This window comes from Ahaetulla prasina, chromosome 1, assembly GCF_028640845.1.
Source record: "Ahaetulla prasina isolate Xishuangbanna chromosome 1, ASM2864084v1, whole genome shotgun sequence".
In the NCBI taxonomy this organism is placed as follows: Eukaryota; Metazoa; Chordata; class Lepidosauria; order Squamata; family Colubridae; genus Ahaetulla; species Ahaetulla prasina.
The window spans coordinates 180,390,483-180,417,560 of NC_080539.1; the positions used below are offsets into that span (position 1 = coordinate 180,390,483).

General features: G+C 37.9%; 1 protein-coding gene across 1 annotated transcript in view; it reads left to right on the forward strand.

The window, feature by feature from the left end:
- Nucleotides 1–27,078, forward strand: part of LOC131198550 (cytochrome P450 2K6-like) — a 36,390-nt gene that overhangs the window by 972 nt on the left and 8,340 nt on the right. Inside the window, exons 2-10 of the mRNA XM_058183321.1 lie at nucleotides 54–161; nucleotides 3,376–3,551; nucleotides 4,922–5,034; nucleotides 6,008–6,170; nucleotides 8,096–8,245; nucleotides 11,183–11,343; nucleotides 15,653–15,826; nucleotides 23,428–23,572; nucleotides 24,696–24,880. Coding sequence (XP_058039304.1) covers nucleotides 3,395–3,551; nucleotides 4,922–5,034; nucleotides 6,008–6,170; nucleotides 8,096–8,245; nucleotides 11,183–11,343; nucleotides 15,653–15,826; nucleotides 23,428–23,572; nucleotides 24,696–24,880 — 1,248 coding nt within the window. The 5' untranslated portion in view covers nucleotides 54–161; nucleotides 3,376–3,394. The remainder of the gene's footprint in view (nucleotides 1–53; nucleotides 162–3,375; nucleotides 3,552–4,921; nucleotides 5,035–6,007; nucleotides 6,171–8,095; nucleotides 8,246–11,182; nucleotides 11,344–15,652; nucleotides 15,827–23,427; nucleotides 23,573–24,695; nucleotides 24,881–27,078) is intronic.

Consider the following 27,078-nt stretch of genomic DNA (forward strand, 5'->3'; position numbering starts at 1 on the left):
GAGGTGAATGTACCTACCTGGGTTTAAGCCTGAGTCATCTGTTGATATTCCAGGGCAGTATGTTTGCGTAATCATTGTCATGCCAGAAACTTTGGTGGCTATTTTGGAAATGCCTACAGTGGCACTGAAAAAATATGAGGAGAGAGTCTGGCCAAGTACAAGTGAGTGCCTGTATTAATTATTACTTTGGGGTGGTAAGGGTGATGCAATATATTTAATTTAATTTAATTCATTTGATATAGGTTCTGTCTGACTGCAGAATAACTCCTCAGTGCATCACAATATAAATTAAATAAACAGAATAAACAAACTAAAATAATAATATTAATCTATTTAAAATGTAGAGGAAATAAAATAGCAAATCCAGCCAGAAACACACAAAATATATACAGATATGCTCCACAAGGGAATCCAGTCATTCTTCCTCAAGTCCTAGGAAAACAGCCAGGTCTTTAAAACTCTCAAGAACACCATCAAGATGGCAGCTTCTAGATGGAGAGAAATAGGAGACAGATGCACATCCAAACAATGCAGATATTACTTAAGTAATTAACTGCATCCAGGCCAAAAAATGTAATCAGTGAAACTTCAGACAAAGAAGCAAAAAAAGATTGCCTATGTGTACTCCAGAAGGTAAGAAAACGATTAGAGCATTAGGAACCAAACAAGAAACATCAAACCAACAATCTCAATAGAGCCTGTAAAGGGTACTAAGTCACTTTCTAAAACATATTTGCATCATAACCATTTAAATGCTATAGAGATCTTCAGAGCAGCAGAGTAACTATATCACCTGGTGAGTGTTCCTTTTCTCTGGAGCTTTAATAAAGGGAAATGAGAAGAAATAAATATAAAGATTTAAAAATAATCTACAACAAAAAGTTTGATAAGAATTTGGATCATGAGCACTTAAAATGGATAAAGGGGATTAGCTGAATTTGGACTTTGTGTATTTTAAAACCCTTTTAATTAATTACACAAATAAATAAATAGCACATGCCTCTGTGTGAAAGAGGTTTTGGGTTTTCAAGAGAAATGATTGGTGAGTTTTTCTAAGCAAAAAGACAAGGTTATGCATGGTCTCTGAATAACAGAACCCTGTTCTATGAAAGCCTTTAAAGGTTATAACCAGTACTTTGAGCTGCTCCCAGTAGCATACCAATGCAGTTCAAGAAGCAGAACTGCACCTTCTGAGTGGCCTTCAAGGGCAGCCCCATGAGAGTGCATTGCACTAGTCCAAGTGTGCAGTGACCAGATCATGAATGATTCTTGAGGGTATGAGACTAGGCCAAAGCCACCATACCTAAAGGTGGTGAAAGTACATAAGCAGGGTGGACAAAAGCCAGGAAATGGAGCCAAGTCATTAAGGAAACAAAAGAACAAAAATTGGGCCTGAGCATATGGGAAGCCCCTACCCAAAAACAAAGCAAGGATTTTGGGGAATAAATGGGCTCCTGAAGCCTGCCCAGTTTGACTCATTTTTTGATTCAGACTTGGTGGCTTCCATCCCTCTGTCTAGCATCTGGCATCCTAGTTGAGGATGTTGCATAAGTGTGGATGAGACAGAGTGTACATGTATGAAAGAGCAAGCAGATATACTTTGTCATCAGTAAATTTGCTGGGTCTCCCTGCATTCTAAAGAACCGTTTGTGCCTCAGTGTTCAGCTGAAACTGATTTGAGTGTGGCAATTTTCCAGGGCAGTATCTGTGTGAATGAATTACCTGAGAGCACACATGCATAACAAGGGTCTCTCAGTCTAAATATGGATGTAACTGATATTTGTATAAGTTCAAATATGAAAGTGCGGATCCAAGACCACCAAATTATGTATTAGCCCCAAAGTTAATTAGCCCCAGGGAGAGAGGAAGGACCGACAAATAAACATGCTTTCTCAGCATATAAAGCAGGGGTGAAATGCTCCCGGTTCGCACCGGCTCTCCCGATTAGGTAGCGATGGCGGCTGCTGGTTTGGAGGACTGGTAGCAAAAATCCCTGGCCCCGCCCCCCCTGCCTCTGCTGAGCCGCACCATCAGCAGAGGGTTTTTTTTTTTACTTTTAAAAGTTTTTCTTCAGCTGAGAACATACTTTTAAAAGTAAAAAAAAAAACCCTCTGATGATCGCGGGGCTGAGCAGAGATCATCAGAACACTTTAAAAGTTTTTTTTAAAAAAACCTCTTCAGCCGAAGGGGGAAAAAAGGAAAGGGGGAGGGCTTTAAAAGGCTCCTCTGGACATCCCAGCTGAGTTCCTCATCACCAGAATCTTAAAAAACATGTTTTCTACATGCTAAAAGAATTATTTTAAGAGGTTCTGAGTTGCTATGAGGGAACTTCAGCTGAGATCGTCAGAGGAGCTGACTTTAAAACTTTTTTTCCTCTGGCGATCCCAGAGGAGTTTCCTGATCCTAGCAGGTTTTTAAACTCACTTTTTAGCAGCCCCCACTTATAAGAGCCCCCACCCATGCCCAGCCAATGCCCCGTCCTCACTTACCTATAATTACTGCTCTTTCGGGCTGGCAACGCTATGCTTTCTTCAGCTACTGAAGAAAAAAAAAAGCTTGCTTTGACTTCCTGCTTTGCTGGCTGAGGAACTCTGGGATTTGAAGTCCACAATAAAATAAAATAAAATAAAATAAAATAAAATAAAATAAAATAAAATAAAATAAAATAAAATAAAATAAAATAAAATAAAATAAAATAAAATAAAATAATTAAATTAAATTAAATTAAATTAAATAAATAAAATAAAATAAATAAAATAAATAAAATAAAATAAAAATTTGTGCAGCTTTCTGAAATTTGGTGTGTTCCTGTAGTGTTTCATTCTAACTACACAAACACACAAAATCTCACAAAGCTGTATGTGGCATTTTGTGTGTGTGTGTGAGTCAGTTGTGTTGTGTTGTGTGTGTGTAAAATGTGAAAGTGTGAGATTCCTGCTTGTTGCAGGGGCCATTTTGGGTGAAGTGCAGTTGCTTTTACATTGTGTTGTGTTGTGTTGTGTTGTGTTGTGTGTGTGTAACTGTAAAGTGTGAAAGTTGGTTTTTGGTACCTCTTATTGTTTTTTATACTTTGTTTATTATTTTTATTATTTATTGTTATTGGCCACGCCCACCCAGTCATCTGACCACCAAGCCACGCCCACCAATTAAGCCATGCCCACAGAACCGGTAGGGAAAATTTTTAGATTTCACCCCTGATATAAAGTGAAAGAAATGAAAAGGACCCAGTGGTAGTCATATATGTGAAATATGCATACATTGCCCCCACTTTTGTGCCAGCACTGTGCAATGCCAAGGGACATCACCATTTAGCTGAGAGGTTTTAGCTGTCTGGCAGCTCTCAGCTACAATATATCTCCCACTCCTCCCATACAGATAGGCCTCTGAGATCCCAATGCCACAGGAAGAGAGAAAGTTGTCCAAAAAAAAAAAAAACTGTTGGAAGAAAAATCCAGTCTGGTTCCAAGCTGGGAGAAAGGTGCTGAAAATAAAATGGAGGCTGATTGGAAAGAAGGACTCTGTTTATGATGAGCAGAACCAGCAACAATATAGTGAGCCTTGTGTCTTTTGCTATTCTAATGGTGGTGGGTTAATCCTATCCAGGGGTGGGCTTCAGATCTTTTAGCAATGGGTTCGCTGCCTTGTTGCTGGGTGAGCGTGGCCATGGTGGGCCTGGCCTAATCAGCTACCTGCACCATGGCGGGGGGGGGGGGGATTTTTCACCTTCTCCAGGCTCTGGAGGCTTTCCTTGAGCCTCCAGGAGGGCGAAAACTGCTTCCCACAGGGTCCAGAGGCTGGAAACAAGTCCGTTTCTGGACTTCTGGAACCTCCGGTAGGCCCGCTTTTTGCCCTGCCAGACCCTCTGCATAGCCCCTGCACTTACCTGGAATGATAAACGGGCCACATGGAGACTTTGGGGAAGGGAGGGGAGGGGTGGGAGGGCCGAGGCCAGCCAGGGGTGGCATTTGGGGGTTCACCAAACCCGGGCCATCTTTGGCTAGAGGATCGCCTGAACCCTGCTGAACCTCCAGGAGCCCACCCCTGATCCTATCTTGTCCTAAAATTCATGTCCTATCCTTCTTAATCCCATCAACTGGAGCTGAAGGTCTTTTATTTGTGAATAGATTGACCAGTCTTTCTTAATGGGCACAAAATAGCCATCTCTGAAGACTTCAGGCATCTGGAGGCTGTTGAGGCTGCTTTCTGCCTTTGTTAAGATTTTTCTCCATTCCTCCTTTGGGGAAACATAATATTCTGCCTCTTTTAATATTTCCCCAAATATTTCATTCTTGGGGAGGGGGCTTCCTACAAAACCTTTGTGGCCAAATAAGAGATCATGCAAAACAAACAAACAAACAAACAAACAAATCAGAAAATACTCTTTTTTCCTACTCACAGACATGGAAAATTCTTTATCATTCAGCCAATGTAAAAACATTGGCTCAATAAGTAACTATATAATTATTCAAGAAGGCATGCCTCTTTTGTCCTTGGGACCCAGTATTGCTTAATTTAATTCCATTTGTTGGAATTCTTAGAGTGAAACATTTACATGAAGGCTATATAAAATATTATTAACCTCTATCCTAAATGTTTGATTGTTACACAATTCAAATAAGTTTAAACTTGTTTCCAAAGGTTTCATAGATCCCGCCCATGCAGTTCAGGTCAAATGCCCGAGGAGGAAAGAGAAAACAAGGAAAAGGAGAGAGGTTCTCTCTTATATAGGGCATGCCGATGATTCATTAGAAAGAATAGACAGGCTAATTCAGTACTTTGACATACATGCTCATATCACTTCAGTTTGCAGAATTCATTGTAATTGTTACTGAAACTTATTACTAAGAGGAAATGGATTGGACTGGAACAATTTTAATTGTATTACTATTTATTCTTGCAATCATGTTCCTTTCGAAAAAAGGAAGTTCCTGGAATAACAGCTGCCCCAGTCTCCCCCCAGGACCCAGGACTATACCCATTTTGGGAAATCTACACATGATGGATCTGAAGAGGCCTTACAGAACAATGATAGAGGTAAAGTGTGATGATTAACAAGTGTCTTTACCATTCTTTGCCAAAATATGTCAAAATAACACAAATGTGATAACTTGCTCAGATAAATGCTGAAATTTTTCAATTTAGTTTAAAATGGACATATTTTAAAAATGAGATTTACCTAATATCTGAACATATCCTGCTTGAATAAGAGGTTGGACTAGATAGAAGATCTCCAAGATCCCTTCCAACTCTGTTATTATGTTACTCTGTTATATTTATGAATCCTGGAAGAATTATTCAAAGCAACGTTAGATGCAAGGTTTTCTAACAGTTTTTTTAAGAAGAGGAGCGGGCTATTTTATTATTTTTATTTATTTATTTATTTGTCAAGGACATATTAGATGATATATATAAATATAAGCATGAATTGAATACATAAAATGAATACATATTTTCCTGATTTTCAGAGTCATTTATGTGAAAATATTTTAATGTCTTTTCTTAAGGAATTCCCATGATCATCTTAAGAAACTACAAGGGACCCAATAGGAAAGTTTCTGTGTGATCGTTTCAACAACTGGGCAGAGTCTCTTTTAAGTAAAATTCAACCGTATGTCCAGCAATAAGGGCTTCAAGGCAGCTTTGCAAAATGCTAGAATATAAGTATACCTCTTGTGCAAGCTTCAGCGTCATACAGTATCGTATGTAATTGAGCCCTTTATAAGAATGTTTATGAGAAACATTTATCAGTTTGACATGATCATCTGATGTTCAAGAACTCTATAACATAAGGGTCATTTTGATTTGACATACACAATAGTAAATGAGATGAAATGAAAATTAAAATCATAAAAATACAGCATCATAACATGCCATAAAGCAAAAACAGAAAATAACATGATCTCAGCCTTGGAATAGTGAGACATTAAAGTTTAAACAAAATTCTGCACATGATTACTTATTAATTGTTGATCAAATTGTCTCTTGTTTTTCATCTGCTATATCGTAGTTGTCAAAAGAATATGGTCCCATTTTCCGCCTCAGACTGGGATTCCAGGAGATGGTGGTGCTGACTGGCTATGAGACGGTCAAAGAGGCTCTAGTAAACCAGGCTGATGCATTTGCAGAGAGAGCCTCCGTCCCCATTTTTGACGATGTTGCAAAGGGCTTTGGTGAGTTGTTTCATTCTGAATCATAGGCGACAATCATTTCAGTTGTGTGATCGGTATTCTGTGTAAGTTTTCACCTGAATTTTTCCTGGGCAATAACCTCAGAGATAGCTTCTGGCAATCCAAACAGGATAAAGAAACAGTATTTGTATTGCTATTTTGGCCTGATCCCAACTGTTAACAGAGGGAACTAGAGGGGGGGGGGGAAGTAATGGCAAAATTGTAGTAAAAACTTTTTGCCCTCTCCAAACACACACACACACACACACACACACACACACACACACACACACACACCAGATTTGATTCCACTTCTTTGAAAAATTGGGTGTGAAGTGTCCCAAAGTTATGCATATATTTTTCTTTATTTATCTCCATATATATCCATTCCTTTCCTTTGTGCAAAGTTTCTGCCAGTTTCTCTTCCCTGATACACAACATGGTCTAATCTTGATGGAACATGATAATTTGCAGAGCCAGTTCTTAGTGTTCCGTTAGTGATAGAAATGACTGATTGCATAAAGACCTGCAGGCTGTTTTCTCCCAAAGCCCCATTTAGATAATCTCTGGCCACCTCTCCTGGCAAGAGTCACCTGGGTATTTTACTTTTTTTTTTTTACATTTTGAACTGCTCATCTCCCTAGGAATGGACTCTGGGTAGTGTACAATAAAATAAAATTTAACAATAAAATTGTTAAAATATAAAAAAGAACATATGGAAATTAAAAATTTAGGAAATTTTGAATTTAAAGGAAGACAAGGATGACTAAAATCTGTTAAACATTACTTTAAAAACCAAAGGGAGAGCTCTCAGGGGGCCAACCAATTTTACACATTTGACGGCAACACTTCTTCATCATAAGTATTATCTGCATGACTTTTCTTAGCTATCACTTTCCATTATTTTTTTAATTAAATTATTATTAAATTTCAAAGTCAAACATTAAAATACAAAGTAACATAAAAGGGAAAGAGAGTATCAGTGCAAACTAAAAGTGATCCAAAAAAAATGCAACAAAAAATGTATAACAAAGATGACCTCCAGAGAAAATAATCATACAACAATCTCTCTCTAAATGTAAACAGATAATACCAATAACTTAAAATCTCAATAATCCACACTCTAAAATGCAAATAAACTATTCTTCTCTTAACTTTAATCTAACTGATATTAAATCATATTATATATGATATACATCACTTCATAAAAATGTGTTTTCAAATGATAATTCAATGTAAATTTCAAACCTTGTGTCCACATCTATTGATCAAGCATAATATTATAACCAAAATTTTAGTCCAAGAGTTTTTAAATGTTAATTTTGTTTTGTTTCACTATTATTGTTCTTTCTGTTAACTGTTTTGTCATTAATATAACATGTAGAACAGTAGTGGGTTTCAAATCCCGTCGCTACCAGTTCGCTCATGAACGCACACGTGCTCACGCGCACACGTGACACTTCTGCGTAAGTGGGCAGAACCTCCCGCCGCCACTACCGATTCACCTGATTTAACCTCCTGCTGTTGCTACTGGTTCGCCCGAACTGGGGAGAACCGGTAGCAACTCACCACTGATACTGAAGACAGATTAATAAATTGCAAAAAGATTTAGTACCTTAAAATTTTTGGAGGGCCTGTTTCACAAGGGGTGGGAATTAATGTTGTAGTGATATATTAATCAATATCCAATTAGAGGGGATAATATATGCATAATGTTTTAGTTTTGTATTTTGTATTTTAACTTTGTTTTGAACTAAATAAAAATATATATTAAAAAAAGAAACAAGCTGTTTTTAACATTTTTTATATTTGATAATTTAACGATTGTGGAAATACCTTCAGAAGAGATAATATGTATTATAATGATGATTCTTTGCTGTTACAATGGATTTTAAATTTGACCTCTGGTCTTAACCTTCTCATTTCAGGTCTTATTTTTGCTCATGGTGAGAACTGGAAAGCAATGCGACGATTTACATTATCCACATTACGGGACTATGGAATGGGAAGGAAGACTATTGAAGACAAAATCATTGAAGAGTGTAGTGTCTTGACAAAAACAATTAAGATTCATGCAGGTGGGTTGTCATTTCTTTCTAATACTTACTGGATGTCTTTCAGGAGAAATGAGAGTGTGAAATAATAATACCTTGAGAGACAGGGAAACTAGATGCAGCCACAGAATCATCAGACAAAACTGAGAGCACAGCAGAAATGTGGGCAGAGCTCAGAAAAGGTCTTCCTTAGCTTTTGGGGCTACAAAAGTGATGGATGGAGAGAAGCAGTTTTAAACTTGCAAAATTCTTTTTTTTAAACAAGTTTTTATTTATTTTTTAATTCCCCCCCCCCCCCCCACACACACATACATAGTTTATGAACAGAGTATTGGCCATATCATATCTTATACAATTTAACATATCCAAATACATTTTACTTTATTCAATTTCTGCCAAAGTATTCTTTTACCATATTTTAATTGTATCTTAATATTTCCATGCTCATAAATCATATGTTCCTTCGCCCTCCAGTTCTAATTTCTCCATTTTTACTAATATTTATTCTCTTTTATTATTTTTTAGGTATTTCAATTTTTATCCTGATATATTCAAACATATTCAGGGTTGTCTTTCTTCCATTTTACAGCAATCTTTCTTCTCCACATTCCTCTCCCTCCTTTTATCCTTCCTACTTTCTTGTCTCCTCTCCTCTCCTACTCCTTCTCTACTTCCCCTTCCTTTCTCCCCTTCCTCCATTCTTCCTCCCTATCTAACTTTTTCTCCTACTCTTATTTCCCCTCCCTTTCTTCCTCTCCTCTTCCCTTTCTTCTTTCCCTCTCTCTCCTTCGCCCTTTCTTTCATCTCTCTACTCCTTCTTATCTCTCTCTATTGCTGTATTCATTTTCATTTCACTATTTTCCACTATGGTGTCCAGACAACCCCGATTTTCCCATTTATTGAGTATGTTTCTCAGAATTCCCCTCATATGTTTTAATTATTAACATTTTTATCTTATTCCATTTTTACCTTACAGCCTTTTAATTAATACAACCTTCCATCTCTTGTTTTCTTTAAATTCTTATTCACAATTCAATAATTATTTTTCTCTTCCAGTAGGATACATCATTTACTAACATTTCAATTTTATTCCATTTTACATCTCAGTTTCAATTATTTTCACTTATACACCATTCCTGTCTTTCATAGCTCATCTGCTGGACTATTTTTCTTAAACAATATACTTCTTTTTTACTTTTTCTCAGTTTTATATCTTAATTTCAATCAATTTCTTTATTCTTTTCCATATTTAAAATATATTTCTTTACCATCCACTATAATTCTCTCACATTCCATGTATTCTCAGACAATAAAACATATATCCCATTATATCTTTCACATTTTATCTACTTCTCCATTTTGCATTAAACAGCATATTTTCCAGGTCTTCCGGGTGCGATTCAAGGTCCTAGTTATCACCTTCTGGGTGTGATTCAAGGTCCTAGTTATCACCTTTAAAGCGCTACATGGCATGGGACCGGAATATTTACGGGACCGCCTGCTGCCGTCAGTTACCTCCCATCGACCAGTGCGCTCTCATAGGGAGGGCCTCTTTAGGGTGCCGTCGGCCAACCAATGTCGGCTGGCGGCCCCCAGAGGAAGAGCGTTCTCTGTGGGAGCTCCGGCCCTATGGAATGATCTACCTATGGGACTTCATCTTTTCCCTGATCTTCGGACCTTTAAGCGCGAGCGCAAAACCTTTTTCTTTCATCAAGCGGGGCTGGCCTAATGACTAATTTTAATACTGAGGGTTTTTAGGGGGTTTAAAGGGGTTTTAATACATTTAGTATTTTTATTCTACAATTTTAACATGCAACGAATTGAATTAGATTTTTAACTGAATATTGTATTTTAAAAAATTTTCGATATTTATGTTTTATTTATGCTGTACACCGCCCTGAGTCCTCGGAGAAGGGCGGTATAAAAATTTAAATAATAAATAAATGAATAAATATTTCTTCTTTTTTACTTCTTACATTCACTTCATTTCAACCTTTTTTACTTCCCTTTTACAATAATCTATATATTTCTTCTAAATTACTTCTTACCTAAAATTTCTACAACTATTTTAATTTCTTTTCTGCTACTCATTTTTCTACTTCTTTTAACCATTTTCTTTCAGTCTCTCCAAACTTCCATTTCTTAGTATTTTTCTCCCTTTCTCCCTTTCTCTTATCTTCTTCTTTTTCTCTTTCTTATTTCTTCCTTTCCACCTCCTTTCTCTAATTTTTACTCTTTTGATTTTCTCCCTCAATCTTTCCCCATTTCCTCTTCTCTTTAGTCTGTCACTGCCAATCCCAATGTAATCATCTATTTTTTTTACTCTTTTAATTTTCCCCTCAATCTTTTCCCATTTCCTACCTAGTAAGCTGACAGGATATCAAAATCCTTTCTGGTAATAATGTTCGTAGTGGGAATAGTTTCTTATTTCAAATTCTTGAATAGCTAGTTTTGAACAATCAAACAATCACTTATAAATGAACATTCTAGCTTAATAATTTGTATAAGGGAGGAGTGCTAGAGTATAATTCTCCATATAAGAATAGAAGACTGTTGTGAACTGGAGTTGTTGCTTCTTCCTGCTTTGGGTCAATGATAATAATGTTTCAGTTTCTCAAAAAACATAAACACATCATCTGGGTGCATGAAATGATATGCTTTATACTCTACTGTTTAAAACTACAATCATTTAATGAGGATATATCCAGAGTTTACCCTTAAGGACTTCCTCGTTTGCAAAGGACCCATTACTGATGTATGAACAATAAAAATACAATTGTGCCTCTGGGACAATCAGTTTCCATTCAAGTAGTTGTTCTCATGTTTTAATTTAAATATCTCCTATTTTATCAGCACAGATTGCAGTTTCTATGATATGCTTCCTTTATGTAAGCTGATTTTGACTCTAAATTCATTAGCATTCATTCAAAATTATATTTTGATCTATTGTTTGTTGTCCAGGAAAGCCATTTGAGATCCAAACAGTTGTGACTCCTGCTGTTTCCAACATCATAGTTTCTATTCTACTTGGGAAGCGCTATGACTATGAAGATGCCACATTTCTACGACTTCTGAAGATAATCAGTGAAAATATAAAGCTTTCAGGGACCCCAAATATATCGGTAATCTAATATTTCATTTGAAGAAAAAAATGCATGAAGTATACACAGATGTGTGTCATTTTGCTTTATTGCTAAGCAAAGCATATTGCTTGTCATAGCAAGATTGTGTTCAAATAATCATGAACATGATTCAAATTTTATATAGTTGCATTGAACTATCTGATATAAGTATGCAAATCACTTTTTTCTGCTGTGACATCACTTACTGTCCCTTCTTTCTATAAGAAGATGCCCATGTTACTTGTGAATGTATTCAAATTGTAGGGTTGGCAGCCTTCTATTGAAAATGCCATTTCAATCTCTTTCCCTCTGTCACACACAAACACACTTTACTCCACAACTCTAAAAGTACTAAATAGTTTTCTTGACTTGAACTTGCATTCAATTTATTTATTTATTTATTTATTTTATTTGTCATAACAATATATATAAGCATCACACAAAAGATTATATAGTATATAAACATATATATGAGGAAATATAAGGAGGCATAAGCAGATATATATACATACATACATATACATACATACATATATATATATATGTTTTCTGAGGTTTTCACGGGTGTTTGTATATAGGTCTTTGGTTGTTCGGGTTTTCTCCCGTGTAAAATTGGAAGTGTCTTGGCGACGTTTCGACGAAGTCTCATTCATCATCTTCAGGCTTCAGCCTATATATATATGAGGAAATATAAGGAGGCATAAGCAGATATATATACATACATACATACATACATACATACATACATACATACATACATATATATATATATATATATATATATATATATATATATATATATATATATATATATATATATATAGGTCTTTGGTTGTTCGGGTTTTCTCCCGTGTAAAATTGGAAGTGTCTTGGCGACGTTTCGACGAAGTCTCATTCGTCATCTTCAGGCTTCAGCTTCGTGCTTCTGGGAGCAATGTGTGATCGCAGCTGTTTCTTCCTTTTAACTGCTAGTGGGGGTTTGAACTGATTGGGTGGGAGCTTGGCTGTGCTCTGATTGGATGGGGGTTTTTCTGTGCTCTGATTGGCTGGGGGTGTGTCCTGTGTTGGTGGGGGCTTGGTTGTGCTCAGTCTAATCTGTGCTGCAGGGGGATTTGAGCTGGTGAGCTGCACTGCTGCTGTTTGGCTTCGTGTTCGTGGTCGTGCTACATCTTCGTAGTGGGTGTCAGTCTGCTGCATGTATGGATTGGAGGGGTTTGAAGTGGCTAATGTTGCAGCTGCGGTCTGGCTTCTGGTCCTTGGTCGTGCTTCCTGATCAGTGTGGGTTTGGGTGTGCTTTCTGGGTGGATGTGTGGTGGTGACATCCTGTGTGGACCTCGTGAGTGTGGGTCTGGTGTCATTCCTCGTGTTAGGGACACGTTTGTCAATAAGGGCAGGTTTCCAAATGGCTGGTAGGCGGAGGTATCATCTCGTTTGTTCATGCTGTGTGGGCGTTTTCTATCTCGATGGCTTCTCTGATTATTCTGTTGTTAAAGTGTTCAGTTTTGGCGATAGTTCTGGTCTTTTAAAGTCAATATCGTGTCCTGTGACTTTAAAGTGTTGGACCAGGGAAGAAGTTGGTTCCTCTTTTGAATGAGTTCTTGTGTTCTTCAATGCGTGCACTTATTCTTCTGTTGGTTTGTCCAATGTATGTGGTGGGGCAGGCGGTGCATGGGATTTCATATACTCCTTGATTTTCTAACTCAATTTTGTCTTTGGGGTTTCTTAGGATGGTGGATATTTTTGGTTTGTGCAGAATGCTGTCTTGATGTTATGTTTGTGGAGGATCTTGCTGATTCTGTCTGTGGTGCCTTTTATATATGGGAGGAGGGCTGTGCCATTTTCTTGCTCTCTGTCTTGGGTTTTAGTGGGGGTTCTTTTGGATTAGTTTGGTAATCTTATTTCTCTGGAATCCATTGGATGTTAGTACGTTTGTGAGAGTGTGTAGTTCGGTTTTAGGTGTTGTTCGTCAGCTAAGCATTTTGTTCTAGAGATGAGTGTCTTGGCTACGGAGTTGATCTGTGCTGGGTGGTGGTGTGAGAGTGCATGCAGATAGCGGTTTGTGTGTGTTTTCTTCTGGTAGATGGTGTGTCCTAGGGAGCCATTGGGTTTCTTGTAGACTAAGACATCTAGGAAGGAAGTTGGTTGTTAACTTCTGTTTCCATGGTGAACTGTATTTTGGGGTGTAGGCTATTGAGGTGTGTGAGGAAGTTTTCAAGTTTTTCTTTCCCGTGTGGCCAGATTATGAAGGTGTCGTCTACGTATCTGAGCCAGAGTTTGGGTTTGTGATCAGATTTTTCTAGTGCTTGGGTTTCAAAGTGTTCCATGTAGAGGTTGGCAATGACAGGTGAGAGGGTGATCCCATCGGTGCGCCTTCTATTTGTTTGTATTTTTGTCCGTTATAGATGAAGTATGTGTTGGATAGGCAGTGGTTGGTCAGATCTAGTATGTGCTTGGGGGGGTTATATTTGTTTTGGATAGCTGTCAAGGCTTCTTTGATTGGCACTTGGGTGAAGAGGGATATGACATCAAAGCTCACGAGTAGGTCGCTGGGCTGTAAGTTTTGTTTCTTTATGATCTCTATGAACTGGAATGAGTTTTTACATGTGAGGCGATGGATTCTGCATAGGGCTGTAGTTGTTTGGCGAGAAATTTGGCTAGGTTTTGTAGAGGTGAGCCTATGGAGCTGACTATGGGTCTGAGTGGGGGTTCCTTCTTTGTGTATCTTGGGAGGCCGAGAGCTTAGGGCATCTGGATGATTTCTCTCTGGGAATGATTCTTTGCTGGATTTCTTCGCTGATGGGGGAGGCTTTTATTTTGGATCTAGTGGTTTTCTCTAGGTAGGTGGTGGGGTCTGTTTTTAGGGGTTTGTATGCAGGGTCTTGGAGTAGGTTGGTTAATTTGGTTTGGTAGTCAGATGTGTTCATAACCACCGTGGCGTTGCCCTTGTCTGCTGGTAGGATTATTATGCTGGTATCTTTTTTCAGGTTAAGTAGTGCTGTCTGTTCCTCTTTGGGTAAGTTGCTTTTGGGTGGCTTGCTGCTGCAGAGGATGTTGGTGATTTCGAGTCTGATTTTGTTAGCGTCATTGGGGTTGATTTTGGTCAGGCTGGTTTCAACTCCGCATATAATGGTCTCAGTGGGGATGTATTTGGGAGTGACTGCAAAGTTGAATCCTTTGGAAAGGACATCGGTTTCAGCTTTGGTGAGGATCCTATCTGAGATGTTATGCACTGTTTGTTTCATGTGTTGCTGTGAGGGTGGAGGGGTTTGTTTCTGGCGTTCTTGTAGTCTTGAGTTTGTTGGTGTGCGTGTCTGTCTTGAGGGTGGTCTGTGTTTCGCTCTCCAGACGGCAAGTTGTTTTGGATTTGTCCCAAAGTGCCGGGTGCATCTTGTTGCTGAGTTTGAGGTGAAGTGTGAGGAGATCTTTGTTGATTTGATCTAGGAGGAATCTTTTTGTGTGAAGTTCATTTCTGATTAAGGCCAATTCTGTTCTTTTTAGGATGCGTTTGGTGGCTGCAGAGTTGGAGTGGAATTTCAATTGGAAGCATTTGGGGATTAAATTTTCATCGCGGCAGTTTCGTAGGAATGCGAGGTCACATAAAATGGAAGCTCTTTGGACTTCTAGTTTTTCATAGGTCCTGGTCAGATGGTGGATTTCCTCCCCGTAGAGGTGCAATATTTGTTTTCTGAGGTTTTCACGGGTGTTTGTATATAGGTCTTTGGTTGTTCGGGTTTTCTCCCGTGTAAAATTGGAAGTGTCTTGGCGACGTTTCGACGAAGTCTCATTCGTCATCTTCAGGCTTCAGCTTCGTGCTTCTGGGAGCAATGTGTGATCGCAGCTGTTTCTTCCTTTTAACTGCTAGTGGGGGTTTGAACTGATTGGGTGGGAGCTTTATATATATATAAAGAAAAAAGAAAAGAAAGAAAAAAACAATAGGACAGGAACGGTAGGCACGTTTGTGCTCTTATGCACGTCCCTTATGGTCAATTTCTTAGATTGATCGTTTTCTTTGCTTGTTTGGGAATCAACAGGATGAGAGCATGAGGAACTCATTTAAGAGTATATTGGAAAATGAACATTTCTTTTCCCAATAATTGAATGGAGATTTGGTTCATGGATTTTAGGCCTTAGTGAATTTGAAATATTGACTACGTATAGCTTCCTCAATCATGTGCTTTTGCTTATTATTTGAGTTTATTTTTCTAGATTTATAGAACATCATTTTCATTAAAATACTTTGAGAAGTCTGACAACTGTTTTCAGAGTATTCAATGTTCTTAATATATGATTTCCTTCATCTTTCTTTCAGCTATATAACATGTTTCCTATGCTGGGCTTCCTTTTGGGTTCACGTAAAAAAGTAATGAATAACAAAAAGGACTTACATGATTTCATACAGATTACCTTCATAGAATATCTCAAAAATCTTGATGAAAATGACCAGAGGAGTTTTATTGATTCATATCTTATTCGGCAAAGAGAGGTAATGGGTTATTTTATATATGCCTTGAAGTATAAGTGATTTTTAACATTTTTAAAAATACGCCTACTTGTAAATTACATGTGGTTGGTGAAAATTCTTGTTTAGAAATGTGTGTGTGTCAACAAGAGGGGGAACCAAATATATTGTCCTTTCTAATCATTCCTTTATTTCAGAGCCTGCAGTCATTTCAATTACAGTCAATTTACTGTGGTTGTTGTTATTTTTGTTTGCATTAAAAAGACCATCAATATATATATATTCTGATCAAGCCTTTGGTGGTCCAACTGATTATTATTATTTTTTTGAAGAACCGTTTTATTGTATATAATCAGGTGTGTCAGGGAGACAGTGGAGAGCTTCGGCTGGAGCAGGCCTGGAATAAATATTAAAATCTTCAGGTTAGGGAAGAGATGGTGGAGGACTGCAAGTTGGCTTTTGCAGGGGAAGGAGGGCAGCTAAGAGTTGATGTCCCTTCTTTTCTGGCTATAGTCTGAGAACATTAAGATGTGATTTCAAAACATCAGATCTAAAGGTCCTGCTTTTTCATATCAGATTGGTTGTAAGAAAAGCATCAATTATTTGGGACTTAACCACTGACCTGGCATTTCTTATGGAGGCCTGGCAAGAGAAGTGGAGATTGTTAATGAAATTAATGACATCTTTAGAAATTTTATCTCACTGTCTGGACAATTCATCTGAAAAAGTGCTGTGTTCAATTCTGGCACCTTATTTTCAAAAAGCTAATGATAAACTAGAGAGTGTTCAAAGGAGGACAGCAAAGATGATTCAGGAATGTGAGGACATGCCCTATGAGAATAGGCTGAAGGAACCTGGGATGTTTAATTTGGAGAGAGAAAAAATTAACGAAGACATGATAGCTGCATTCAGGTGTATTAGGAGAAGTTACCCAGAAGGTAGATAAGAGTTATTTTTCAAAGCCAAAGAAAGTAGATATAAGTTGAAGCTATCTAAATATTGTTGAAATATAAGGAAAAGATGGAAGGATCTGTACAATAGTGAAATCATCTATCTATGCAGCTTGTGAATTCTCTATCTTTGGAGGTTTTCTTAGACACTGAAGTGACCTTTCACAGATGGGTTAATTGATATTCATGCATGCTGCAAAGAGTTGGAGAAAATGGTTATTATGATCTCTTCTTATTCTACAATACTTTGATTCTATGATGATGATTTGCTGATTTTTGATGTTTGCTGCTACCAGGTATAGACAAGACAGAATAAAGGTACAGCTAGTGTACTTTCCAACTTGCTAGATGAAGCAAGTATATAATCCTGAAGACTTCAAATCTAATCCAAACATAGTGAAACTCATGTTGTGCTTTGAAGAGAACAATGGTTTATTTTATAAAACACCTGAAAAATAGCAGTGTTCATTGAAAATGTTGAAGACCAAGCTGATAAACAATAAATCTTTATTATGGTCATTAGGCTAGAAAACACTACAAAGAAGCACATGGAGCTAAAATTATAGATAAGAGTAAAAAATAGGCATAAAATACAATAAAATGACTTAAAAATAACATTGAAATGATAAAAATAAAAATAAATAACAATGGTGATCCCATGCTATGTAGCATTTCGGGTAGCAAGGGACCTCCAATACTTTTGGTTTAGGGTGAATATGTCAGCATCTTCCCATATGAAGTTTAAAGTCTTTAAGTTGTCTGTGAACATTCTTTGCCATATATTTCAAGGCCGTCCTCATGGTTGTTTGGCATAGAGGGCATCTCATTGTCCATCTTGTGAATTTGATAATTCTCCATATACTCCATGGAGTATATGACCTGCATGTTGGAGTTTTCTGGGGGGGTTATATTATCTAATTTGCAGGAGAAACTCTTTTGGAGCACTTCTTCATTAGTAACATGCTCAGAATAATGAATCTTTCATCTCTCTTCTATTGTTACTAATTGTCTCGGTCTTCATAAAGAGCACCAGTGGTGGGTTGCTACTGGTTCCCCCTAGATTGGCCAAACCGGTAGCGGTGGCAGCAGGAGGCTCCACCCACTTATCCAAGCATCTCTGCCATGCGCAGAAGCTTCTGTGCATGTGCAGAAATCTGGCACGCACACACGAGCGAACCGGTAACAATGGGATTTGAATCCCACTACTGAATTGCACATGTTTAAAACAAACACGTTTTTTTGTATGCAAGTATTCAGCAAAGAGATGGGCAGTTTCAAAATATGATACATAAATAAGCAAAAACTGCAGTTGTCATTTCTTTTCAGAAATCACTTTCGTGTTCATGTATATCTATTTATGTTAGATCAGAGAATAACATTTCCCCCCAGGATCACACTCACAATTTGCTGCAAAACCTTTAACGATTTTTTTTTATTTCACACAATTCTTGACTCTATAAATGTTAGTTTAATGATGATTCAAACCATCTTGGAGGAATTTGCAGTACGGTGTTCAGAATGTTTATATTTTCTTTCAAGTCTCTTATGTTGCAAGCCACTATCAGTGTACATAATAAATAGAAAGTTTTGGTATAGATGCAATGATCATAATAATCCTAATCATAATAACAACAAATTAAACAAATCAATATTTGTTCTCCTTTTTTTTTTCTTTTTTTAGTTCAGAAAATTAAAATATAAACTCCAGGGGGGTGGGGAGGAGATTTTACAAGAACAATGCCAAACTACTGCAATGCTCTCTACATGGGGCTCCCCTTGAGGGGCATCCGGAGGCTACAGTTAGTCCAGAATGCAGCTGCGCGGGTGATTGAGGGAGCCCCTCGTGGCTCCCGAGTGACACCTATCCTGCGTCGGCTGCACTGGCTACCTGTGGCCTTCCGGGTGCGCTTCAAGGTGTTGGTGAATGTCTTTAAAGCGCTCCATGGCATAGGGCCGGGATATTTACGGGACCGCCTGCTGCTACCGAATACCTCTCACCGACCCGTGCGCTCTCACAGAGAGGGGCTCCTCAGGGTGCCGTCGGCGCGACAGTGTCGTCTGGCGACGCCCAGGGGAAGGGCCTTCTCTGTGGGGGCTCCCGCCCTCTGGAACGAACTCCCCCCTGGACTTCGTCAACTTCCGGACCTCCGAACCTTTCGCCGCGAGCTTAAAACCTACTTATTCATCTGCGCTGGACTGGGTTAGTGTTTTAATGGGTTTTAATGGGTTTTTAGCTCCAAATTTTAATCCTGGCCAATTTTAATAAGTTTTTTAATTGTATTTTAATTTGTATTTATTGTATTGTATTTTTACCTGGCTGTGAACCGCCCTGAGTCCTTCGGGAGAAGGCGGTATACAAATTTAAATAATAAAATAAAATAAAATAAATAAATAAATAAATAAATAAAATAAATAACAATGGTGATCCCATGCTATGTAGCATTTCGGGTAGCAAGGGACCTCCAATACTTTTGGTTTAGGGTGAATATGTCAGCATCTTCCCATATGAAGTTTAAAGTCTTTAAGTTGTCTGTGAACATTCTTTGCCATATATTTCAAGGCCGTCCTCATGGTTGTTTGGCATAGAGGGCATCTCATTGTCCATCTTGTGAATTTGATAATTCTCCATATACTCCATGGAGTATATGACCTGCATGTTGGAGTTTTCTGGGGGGGTTATATTATCTAATTTGCAGGAGAAACTCTTTTGGAGCACTTCTTCATTAGTAACATGCTCAGAATAATGAATCTTTCATCTCTCTTCTATTGTTACTAATTGTCTCGGTCTTCATAAAGAGCACCAGTGGTGGGTTGCTACTGGTTCCCCCTAGATTGGCCAAACCGGTAGCGGTGGCAGCAGGAGGCTCCACCCACTTATCCAAGCATCTCTGCCATGCGCAGAAGCTTCTGTGCATGTGCAGAAATCTGGCACGCACACACGAGCGAACCGGTAACAATGGGATTTGAATCCCACTACTGAATTGCACATGTTTAAAACAAACACGTTTTTTTGTATGCAAGTATTCAGCAAAGAGATGGGCAGTTTCAAAATATGATACATAAATAAGCAAAAACTGCAGTTGTCATTTCTTTTCAGAAATCACTTTCGTGTTCATGTATATCTATTTATGTTAGATCAGAGAATAACATTTCCCCCCAGGATCACACTCACAATTTGCTGCAAAACCTTTAACGATTTTTTTTTATTTCACACAATTCTTGACTCTATAAATGTTAGTTTAATGATGATTCAAACCATCTTGGAGGAATTTGCAGTACGGTGTTCAGAATGTTTATATTTTCTTTCAAGTCTCTTATGTTGCAAGCCACTATCAGTGTACATAATAAATAGAAAGTTTTGGTATAGATGCAATGATCATAATAATCCTAATCATAATAACAACAAATTAAACAAATCAATATTTGTTCTCCTTTTTTTTTTCTTTTTTTAGTTCAGAAAATTAAAATATAAACTCCAGGGGGGTGGGGAGGAGATTTTACAAGAACAATGCCAAACTACTGCAATGCTCTCTACATGGGGCTCCCCTTGAGGGGCATCCGGAGGCTACAGTTAGTCCAGAATGCAGCTGCGCGGGTGATTGAGGGAGCCCTCGTGGCTCCCGAGTGACACCTATCCTCGTCGGCTGCACTGGCTACCTGTGGCCTTCCGGGTGCGCTTCAAGGTGTTGGTGAATGTCTTTAAAGCGCTCCATGGCATAGGGCCGGGATATTTACGGGACCGCCTGCTGCTACCGAATACCTCTCACCGACCCGTGCGCTCTCACAGAGAGGGGCTCCTCAGGGTGCCGTCGGCGCGACAGTGTCGTCTGGCGACGCCCAGGGGAAGGGCCTTCTCTGTGGGGGCTCCCGCCCTCTGGAACGAACTCCCCCCTGGACTTCGTCAACTTCCGGACCTCCGAACCTTTCGCCGCGAGCTTAAAACCTACTTATTCATCTGCGCTGGACTGGGTTAGTGTTTTAATGGGTTTTAATGGGTTTTTAGCTCCAAATTTTAATCCTGGCCAATTTTAATAAGTTTTTTAATTGTATTTTAATTTGTATTTATTGTATTGTATTTTTACCTGGCTGTGAACCGCCCTGAGTCCTTCGGGAGAAGGGCGGTATACAAATTTAAATAATAAATAAATAAATAAATAAATAAAATAAAACTAAATAAAGACATTAAAAATGTGAATTAAAAGACAAAAAAACAAAAACACATATTATCCTCCCTAGCTAAGCCCTGACAAATATATTGCAACAATAATAGCTTTCTCCAGTGGTGGGATTCAAATAATTTAACAACCGGTTCTCTGCCCTAATGATTTCTTCCAACAACCAGTTTGCCAAACTGCTCTGAAACAACCGGTTCTCCCGAAGTGGTGCGAACTGGCTGAATCCCACCACTGGCTTTCTCCCACTGTGAGTCATGTTCAAGATTTATAAACTTCCAGTTCTCTTTGCAGCGGAGCATGGGTATTCATCTAGTTCAGTCATAAATCTCTGCTGTAAATGTCTCTGTAGCATTTATTGTTTAAAAGATCTTTCTGGAAACACAGGATTTGTCTTTCCGGAAAAATATAGTCCATCATTTATCAGTTCTATTAAGTTTGAATTTCTTGTATTCATGTCCTTATCAATCTTTTCTGCCAATCTGAAATTTTCAGACCAGGTTCTTTCTTCTTCCAATCTGACACTAACAAATCAGATTCCAATTCATCAAATTGTAAGCCCAACTGTTCTTTTCTGCTTTGGGGTATCATCCTAGGTTTGATTTAGAATTATTGTTAACCCATCAAAAAAAATTGTGTATAACTTTTTTTAAAAAGGCTGTAAGCTAGAAAGCATTCTTTTTTTCAAAATCTTCCCAAAAAGCTTTATCTTTTTTTTTGCAAACATTTTGAAAAAGACACTTTTCTTTCCAAGGAAATAGAAATAGAAATACACCATAAAAATGTCCATAGAGATAAGTTAAGATAATTTTTCCCCAGGGTGAAAAGTAATCAAAAGAAAGAAAATTTCCCATTTCTTTCTTTCTTTCTTTCTTTCTTTCTTTCTTTCTTTCTTTCTTTCTTTCTTCTTCCTTCCTTCCTTCCTTTCTTTTTTCTTTCTTTCTTTCTTTCTTTCTTTCTTTCTTTCTCCCTCTCTCTCTCTCTCTTCTTTCTTTCTTTCTTTCTTTCTTTCTTTCTCCCTCTCTCTCTCTCTCTTCTTTCTTTCTTTCTTTCTTTCTTTCTTTCTTTCTTTCTTTCTTTCTTTCTTAAAGCTGGTAAGAATAAAATCCTTATAATCCAATGTAAATTGGGTGACTTTCACTACCAGAAAATGAATTATCACTGCTTACAGAAAGTGAAAATGATTTATAGTTCAATAGGAAACAATGAGAGAACAAAGAAAAAAATTGTAAAGAGTTGTCAGATAAGTCAGCAATCAGCTAGTCTATTAAAGTAAAGATAAAAAATAGAGGAATTTTAAAAGTGTAATTAAAACCAAGGCATGCTTAAAACAAATGAACAACTGAAGGGCAAATATGTTTAAAAAACTCAACCTTCTAATCGCTCCCTACCGAGAATTGCAATCTTCAAGATCTCTCTACTCTGAAGGTTCACGATCATCCAAAAATCTTCTTCCTAGCTGCTCACATTTAATTCAGGGAGCAGAGCCACCAAATGGCTAGCTTTGGTGGGAAAATCAGCTATTCACTGAGCCGTGGTGGTGCAGTGGTTAGAATGCAATACTGCAGGCTACTTCTGTTGCCTACAATTTGGCAGTTCAAATCTCACCAGGTTCAAGGTTGACTCAGCCTTCCATCCTTCCGAGGTGGGTAAAATGAGGACCCAGATTGTTGGGGGCAATAGGCTGACTATACCCACTTACAGAGGGCTGTAAAGCACTGTGAAATGGTATATAAGTCTAAGTACTATTGCTATTCAGTAGCAGGACAGAAAAAAATTGCCTGCCACTCACCATGTCATCTTGGGGGAGTCCTTCTTGGGAAAAGTCCCTCAGCTGCCCATTCTCCTGATTGTGTTTGCCACCCTAGTTATAATTCTATGGTCTAATTCTTTTGAGAATTGTGCCCTTCTTTCCCTCTTTCTGTTCTTCCTTTTGCCAATTTTATATTTTAGACCAATGACAGAGACTATTGTATCAGACCCTGTAAGCCAGGGGTCTCCAACCTTAGTAATTTTAAGGCTTGTGGACTTCAACTCCCAGAGTTCCTCAGCCAGCTTTCCTCTGAGAGTTTAAGTCCACAAGCCTTAAAGTTACTAAGGTTGGAGACCCCTGCTGTAAGCATTTCTTTTAGATAAAAAGGTGAAATAAAAATGCAACAAAAACAAAGTAAGTAAGTAAGTTAATATATAGCAGGTTCAATGAACTATGTCAATGTTTTTCTCTGTATAGTCGTCAATATTCCTGACTAATACAGATGACTTTTCTCAACATTTACTTTTTATTTCTTTTTCTGTAAAGAAGTACAGCATCTCTCACTGTTTTTGGGTGACAGCTTCAATAGTCTTTTATCATTTTGTAAGAAGTAAATGATGTCCCCAAATCTGGATTCCATCAAAGTATATAGTCCACTGATGAAGTGTTCAATTACTCTTCTAGAATTTAGGTTGTGTGACTATATTGTATTTCCTTGATAGTTGTTCTCTTTTTTTTAATACACTTCAGGAAAATAAGAAAATGACTAATGGATATTTCCATAATGAAAATCTTAAAGCTCTTGTGAGTAACTTATTTGCTGCTGGTACAGAAACAACTGGAAACACTCTGCGCTGGGCCATACTCCTGATGATGAAGTACCCAGAAATCCAGAGTAAGAATGTTTGGCAAGACTTTTGATGGATGAGAGTGATTTTTGAACAAGGAAAAATAGAAAGTAAAAATAAATTGTCCTTTCTGTTGACATTTTAAAGAACTCATCAATGTGAGAATAAGAAAAGGGTATAAGATATTTCTGCATTGAGGGTTCACATATGTATGCTTCATTTTATGCTCTCATCACCCACTCTATTTCTTAAAAGAATAGCACATCACACCCTAATATGAGCCAAGCTGAAGACACTGTTCTGTTAAGAGTGATGTATTCACTCTCCAATCATGACATGACTTTGACTCATCTCTATGTGCTCCAACTAACATTTCATTCTTTCTAGAGTTTGAAACTGTAAACTGATAGTCAATTAATAGTCCATCTCTCCTCTGGATACACATATTTATAAACAAGGAAAAATATGGCAAAATGCTAACATAAAAGATCAAAGCTTTGGGTTATTAGGTATGCACTACAAATGTATTTAGCTATTTAAGATTCAGAATCTTCTTAAATTAAAACTTTCAGATATTATCCTTACTATTTTTAAAAATTGTCACTAACATTTTCTGTATCTATTTTCTTCAGAGATAAATATTGTGTTTCTCTAATGTACAGATAGCTGTCAACTTACAACCACAATTGGAACCGGAACTTCCATTGCTAAAGGAGGCAGTTATTAACTGAGTCATACCCAATTTTTTTTTTTAAAAAATGGAACAGTTAAGTGAATTACCACAGTTGTTAGATGAATCATGTGCTCAATAAGCAAATCTGGCTTCCCACATTGACCCTGCTTGTCAGAAGCCAGTTGGGAAGTTCACAAATTACTATCACTTGACTGCAGGGAGCTGCAACTATTCTAAATACATGCTGATTGTCAAGTGCTTGGATTTTGATCTCATAACTGCAGGGGTACTATAATGGTTGCAAGTGCGAAGATTGGTCGTGCATAATTCAGTGCTATTGTAACTTCAAGAAGTTGCTAAATAAATGGTTGCAAGTCGAAGACTATCTTTGCAACCAAGTCCTTCATGTTTTATCTGTCACAATTTGAAATTTTACATAAATTCCCATTTAAAACAAAATTCAAGCAATGATCTTGATACATAATCTATTCTCCCAGGGAAGGTCCAAGAAGAAATTGCAAAAGAGATCGGGGTTCGTCAGCCAAGGACAGAAGACCGAACCAAAATGCCTTATACTGATGCAGTAATTCATGAAATTCAACGGTTTGCTGATATTGTTCCAACCAATTTGCCCCATGCAACCACTATGGACATAACTTTCAAAGGCTTCTTTATTCCCAAGGTGAGCAGTCTGAAATTACTGCATTGGACAGGTTTCAATCTTTCTGAATACCGCATAAACCATTTTATGTAGTAAAATGCACTTTTAGGAGTTCAATCAGAATAGAACTGAAAGGGTTCTTGAAGGTCTTCTAATCCAACCCCTGCTCAAGCAAGAAACCCTATATCATTTCGGACAAGTGACTGTCCAGTCTCTTCTTCAAAATCTCCAGTGATGAAGCACTCACAGCTTCTGAAGGCAAATTGTTCCACTGGTTAATTATTCTCACTCAGGAAGTTTCTCCTTAATTCCAGGCTGCTTCTCTTCTTGATTAGTTTCCATCCATTGTTTCTTGTCCTGCCCTCTGGTGCTTTGGAAAATAAGTTGACCCCCTCCTCTTTGTGGCAACCCCTCATATGTAATAGTGCTATTATGTTCCCCCACTCTTTTCTCTAGGCTAGCCAAACCCAAACTGCAGCTGTTCCTTATATGTTTTGTCTCCAGGCCGTTAATCACCTTATTTGTTCTTATTTGCACTTTTTCAAAATTCTCAACATCTTTTTTGTAATGTGCTGACCAAAACTGGATGCAGGATTCAAAGTGTGACCTTATTAAGGCTTTATAATGTAGTACTAATACTTCACATGATTTTGATTCTATGCCTATGTTTATACATACAAAATCCCCAAAGCTTCAACCAAAAACTATCTACTATTGACCTCACCCCATCCCTAAGAGGTCTGTAAGGGGTGTGTTGTGACAAAATAAAATAAAATAAAATAAATACAACCAAGGATTGTTTTTAGCTTTTTTGATTGCTGCTGTACACTCCTGGCTCATATTTAAGTAATCATCTACTAGGGATCTTGGAATCCCTCTCACAATTACTGTTTTTGAGCCAGGTTTCACCTAATCTGTAATTGTGCCTTTGGTTTTTCCTGCATAGGTGTAAAACTTTGTAAAACTTTGCTTTCCTCCACATTAAATTTCCTTTTGTTGGATAGAGCCCATTGTTCAAGTCTGTCAAGGTCTTTTTGGATCCTGAGCTTGTCTTCTGGGGTGTTGGCTCTTCCTGTCAGCTTACAATAGTATCATCTACAAATTTGATGGCTTATCTTTTATTCCCTCATCTAAGTCATTTATGAAGATATTAAAGATACTGGATCTAAGATTGAATCTTGTGGTACCCCACTGCTTACTTCCCTCCATGTAGATATAGTTATTGTGTTATTGAGCACTGATAATCTACTTCCCTATTTAAACTTTTGTGTTTCTCCTTGCCTAGTATTTATTCAAAATTCATAATAACATAACATAATAACAGAGTTGGAAGGGACCTTGGAGGTCTTCTAATACAACCCCCTGCCCAGGCAGGAAACCCTACACCATTTCAGACAAATGGCTATCCAACATTTTCTTAAAAATTTCCAGTGTTGGAGCATTCACAACTTCTGCAGGCTAGTTGTTCCACTTATTGATTGTTCTGTCAGGAAATTTCTCCTTATTTCTAAGTTGCTTCTCTCCTTGACTAATGTCCACCCATTGCTTCTTCTCCTGCCTTCAGGTGCTTTGGAGAATAGCTTGACTCCGTCTTCTTTGTGGCAGCCCCTGAGATATTGGAACACTGCTATCATGTCTCCCCTAGTCCTTCTTTTCATTAAACTAGACATACCCAGTTCCTACAACAATTCTTCATGTTTTAGCCTCCAGTCCACTAATCATCTTTGTTGCTCTTCTCTGCACTCTTTCTAGAGTCTCAATATCTTTTTTACATTGTGGCGACCAAAACTGAATTCAGTAATACCAAGGCATTATAAAGTGGTATTAACACTTCACGTGATCTTGATTCTATCCCTCTGTTTATGCAGCCCAGAACTGTGTTGGCTTTTTTGGCAGCTGCTGCACACTGCTGGCTCATATCTAAATGGTTGTCCACTAGGACTCCAAGATCCCTCTCACAGTTACTACTATTGAACAAGGTACCATATATACGGTACCTCTGCATTTTTATTTTTTTTTGCCTAAATGTAGAACCTTACTTTTTTCCACTGTTGAATTTCATTTTGTTAGATAGCGCCCAATGTTCAAGTCTGTCAAGATCCTTCTGTATCTTGAGCCTATCTTCTGGAGTGTTGGCTATTCCTGCCAGCTTGGTGTCATCTGCAAATTTGATGAGTTCCCCATCTATCCCCTTGTCCAAGTCATTGATGAAGATGTTG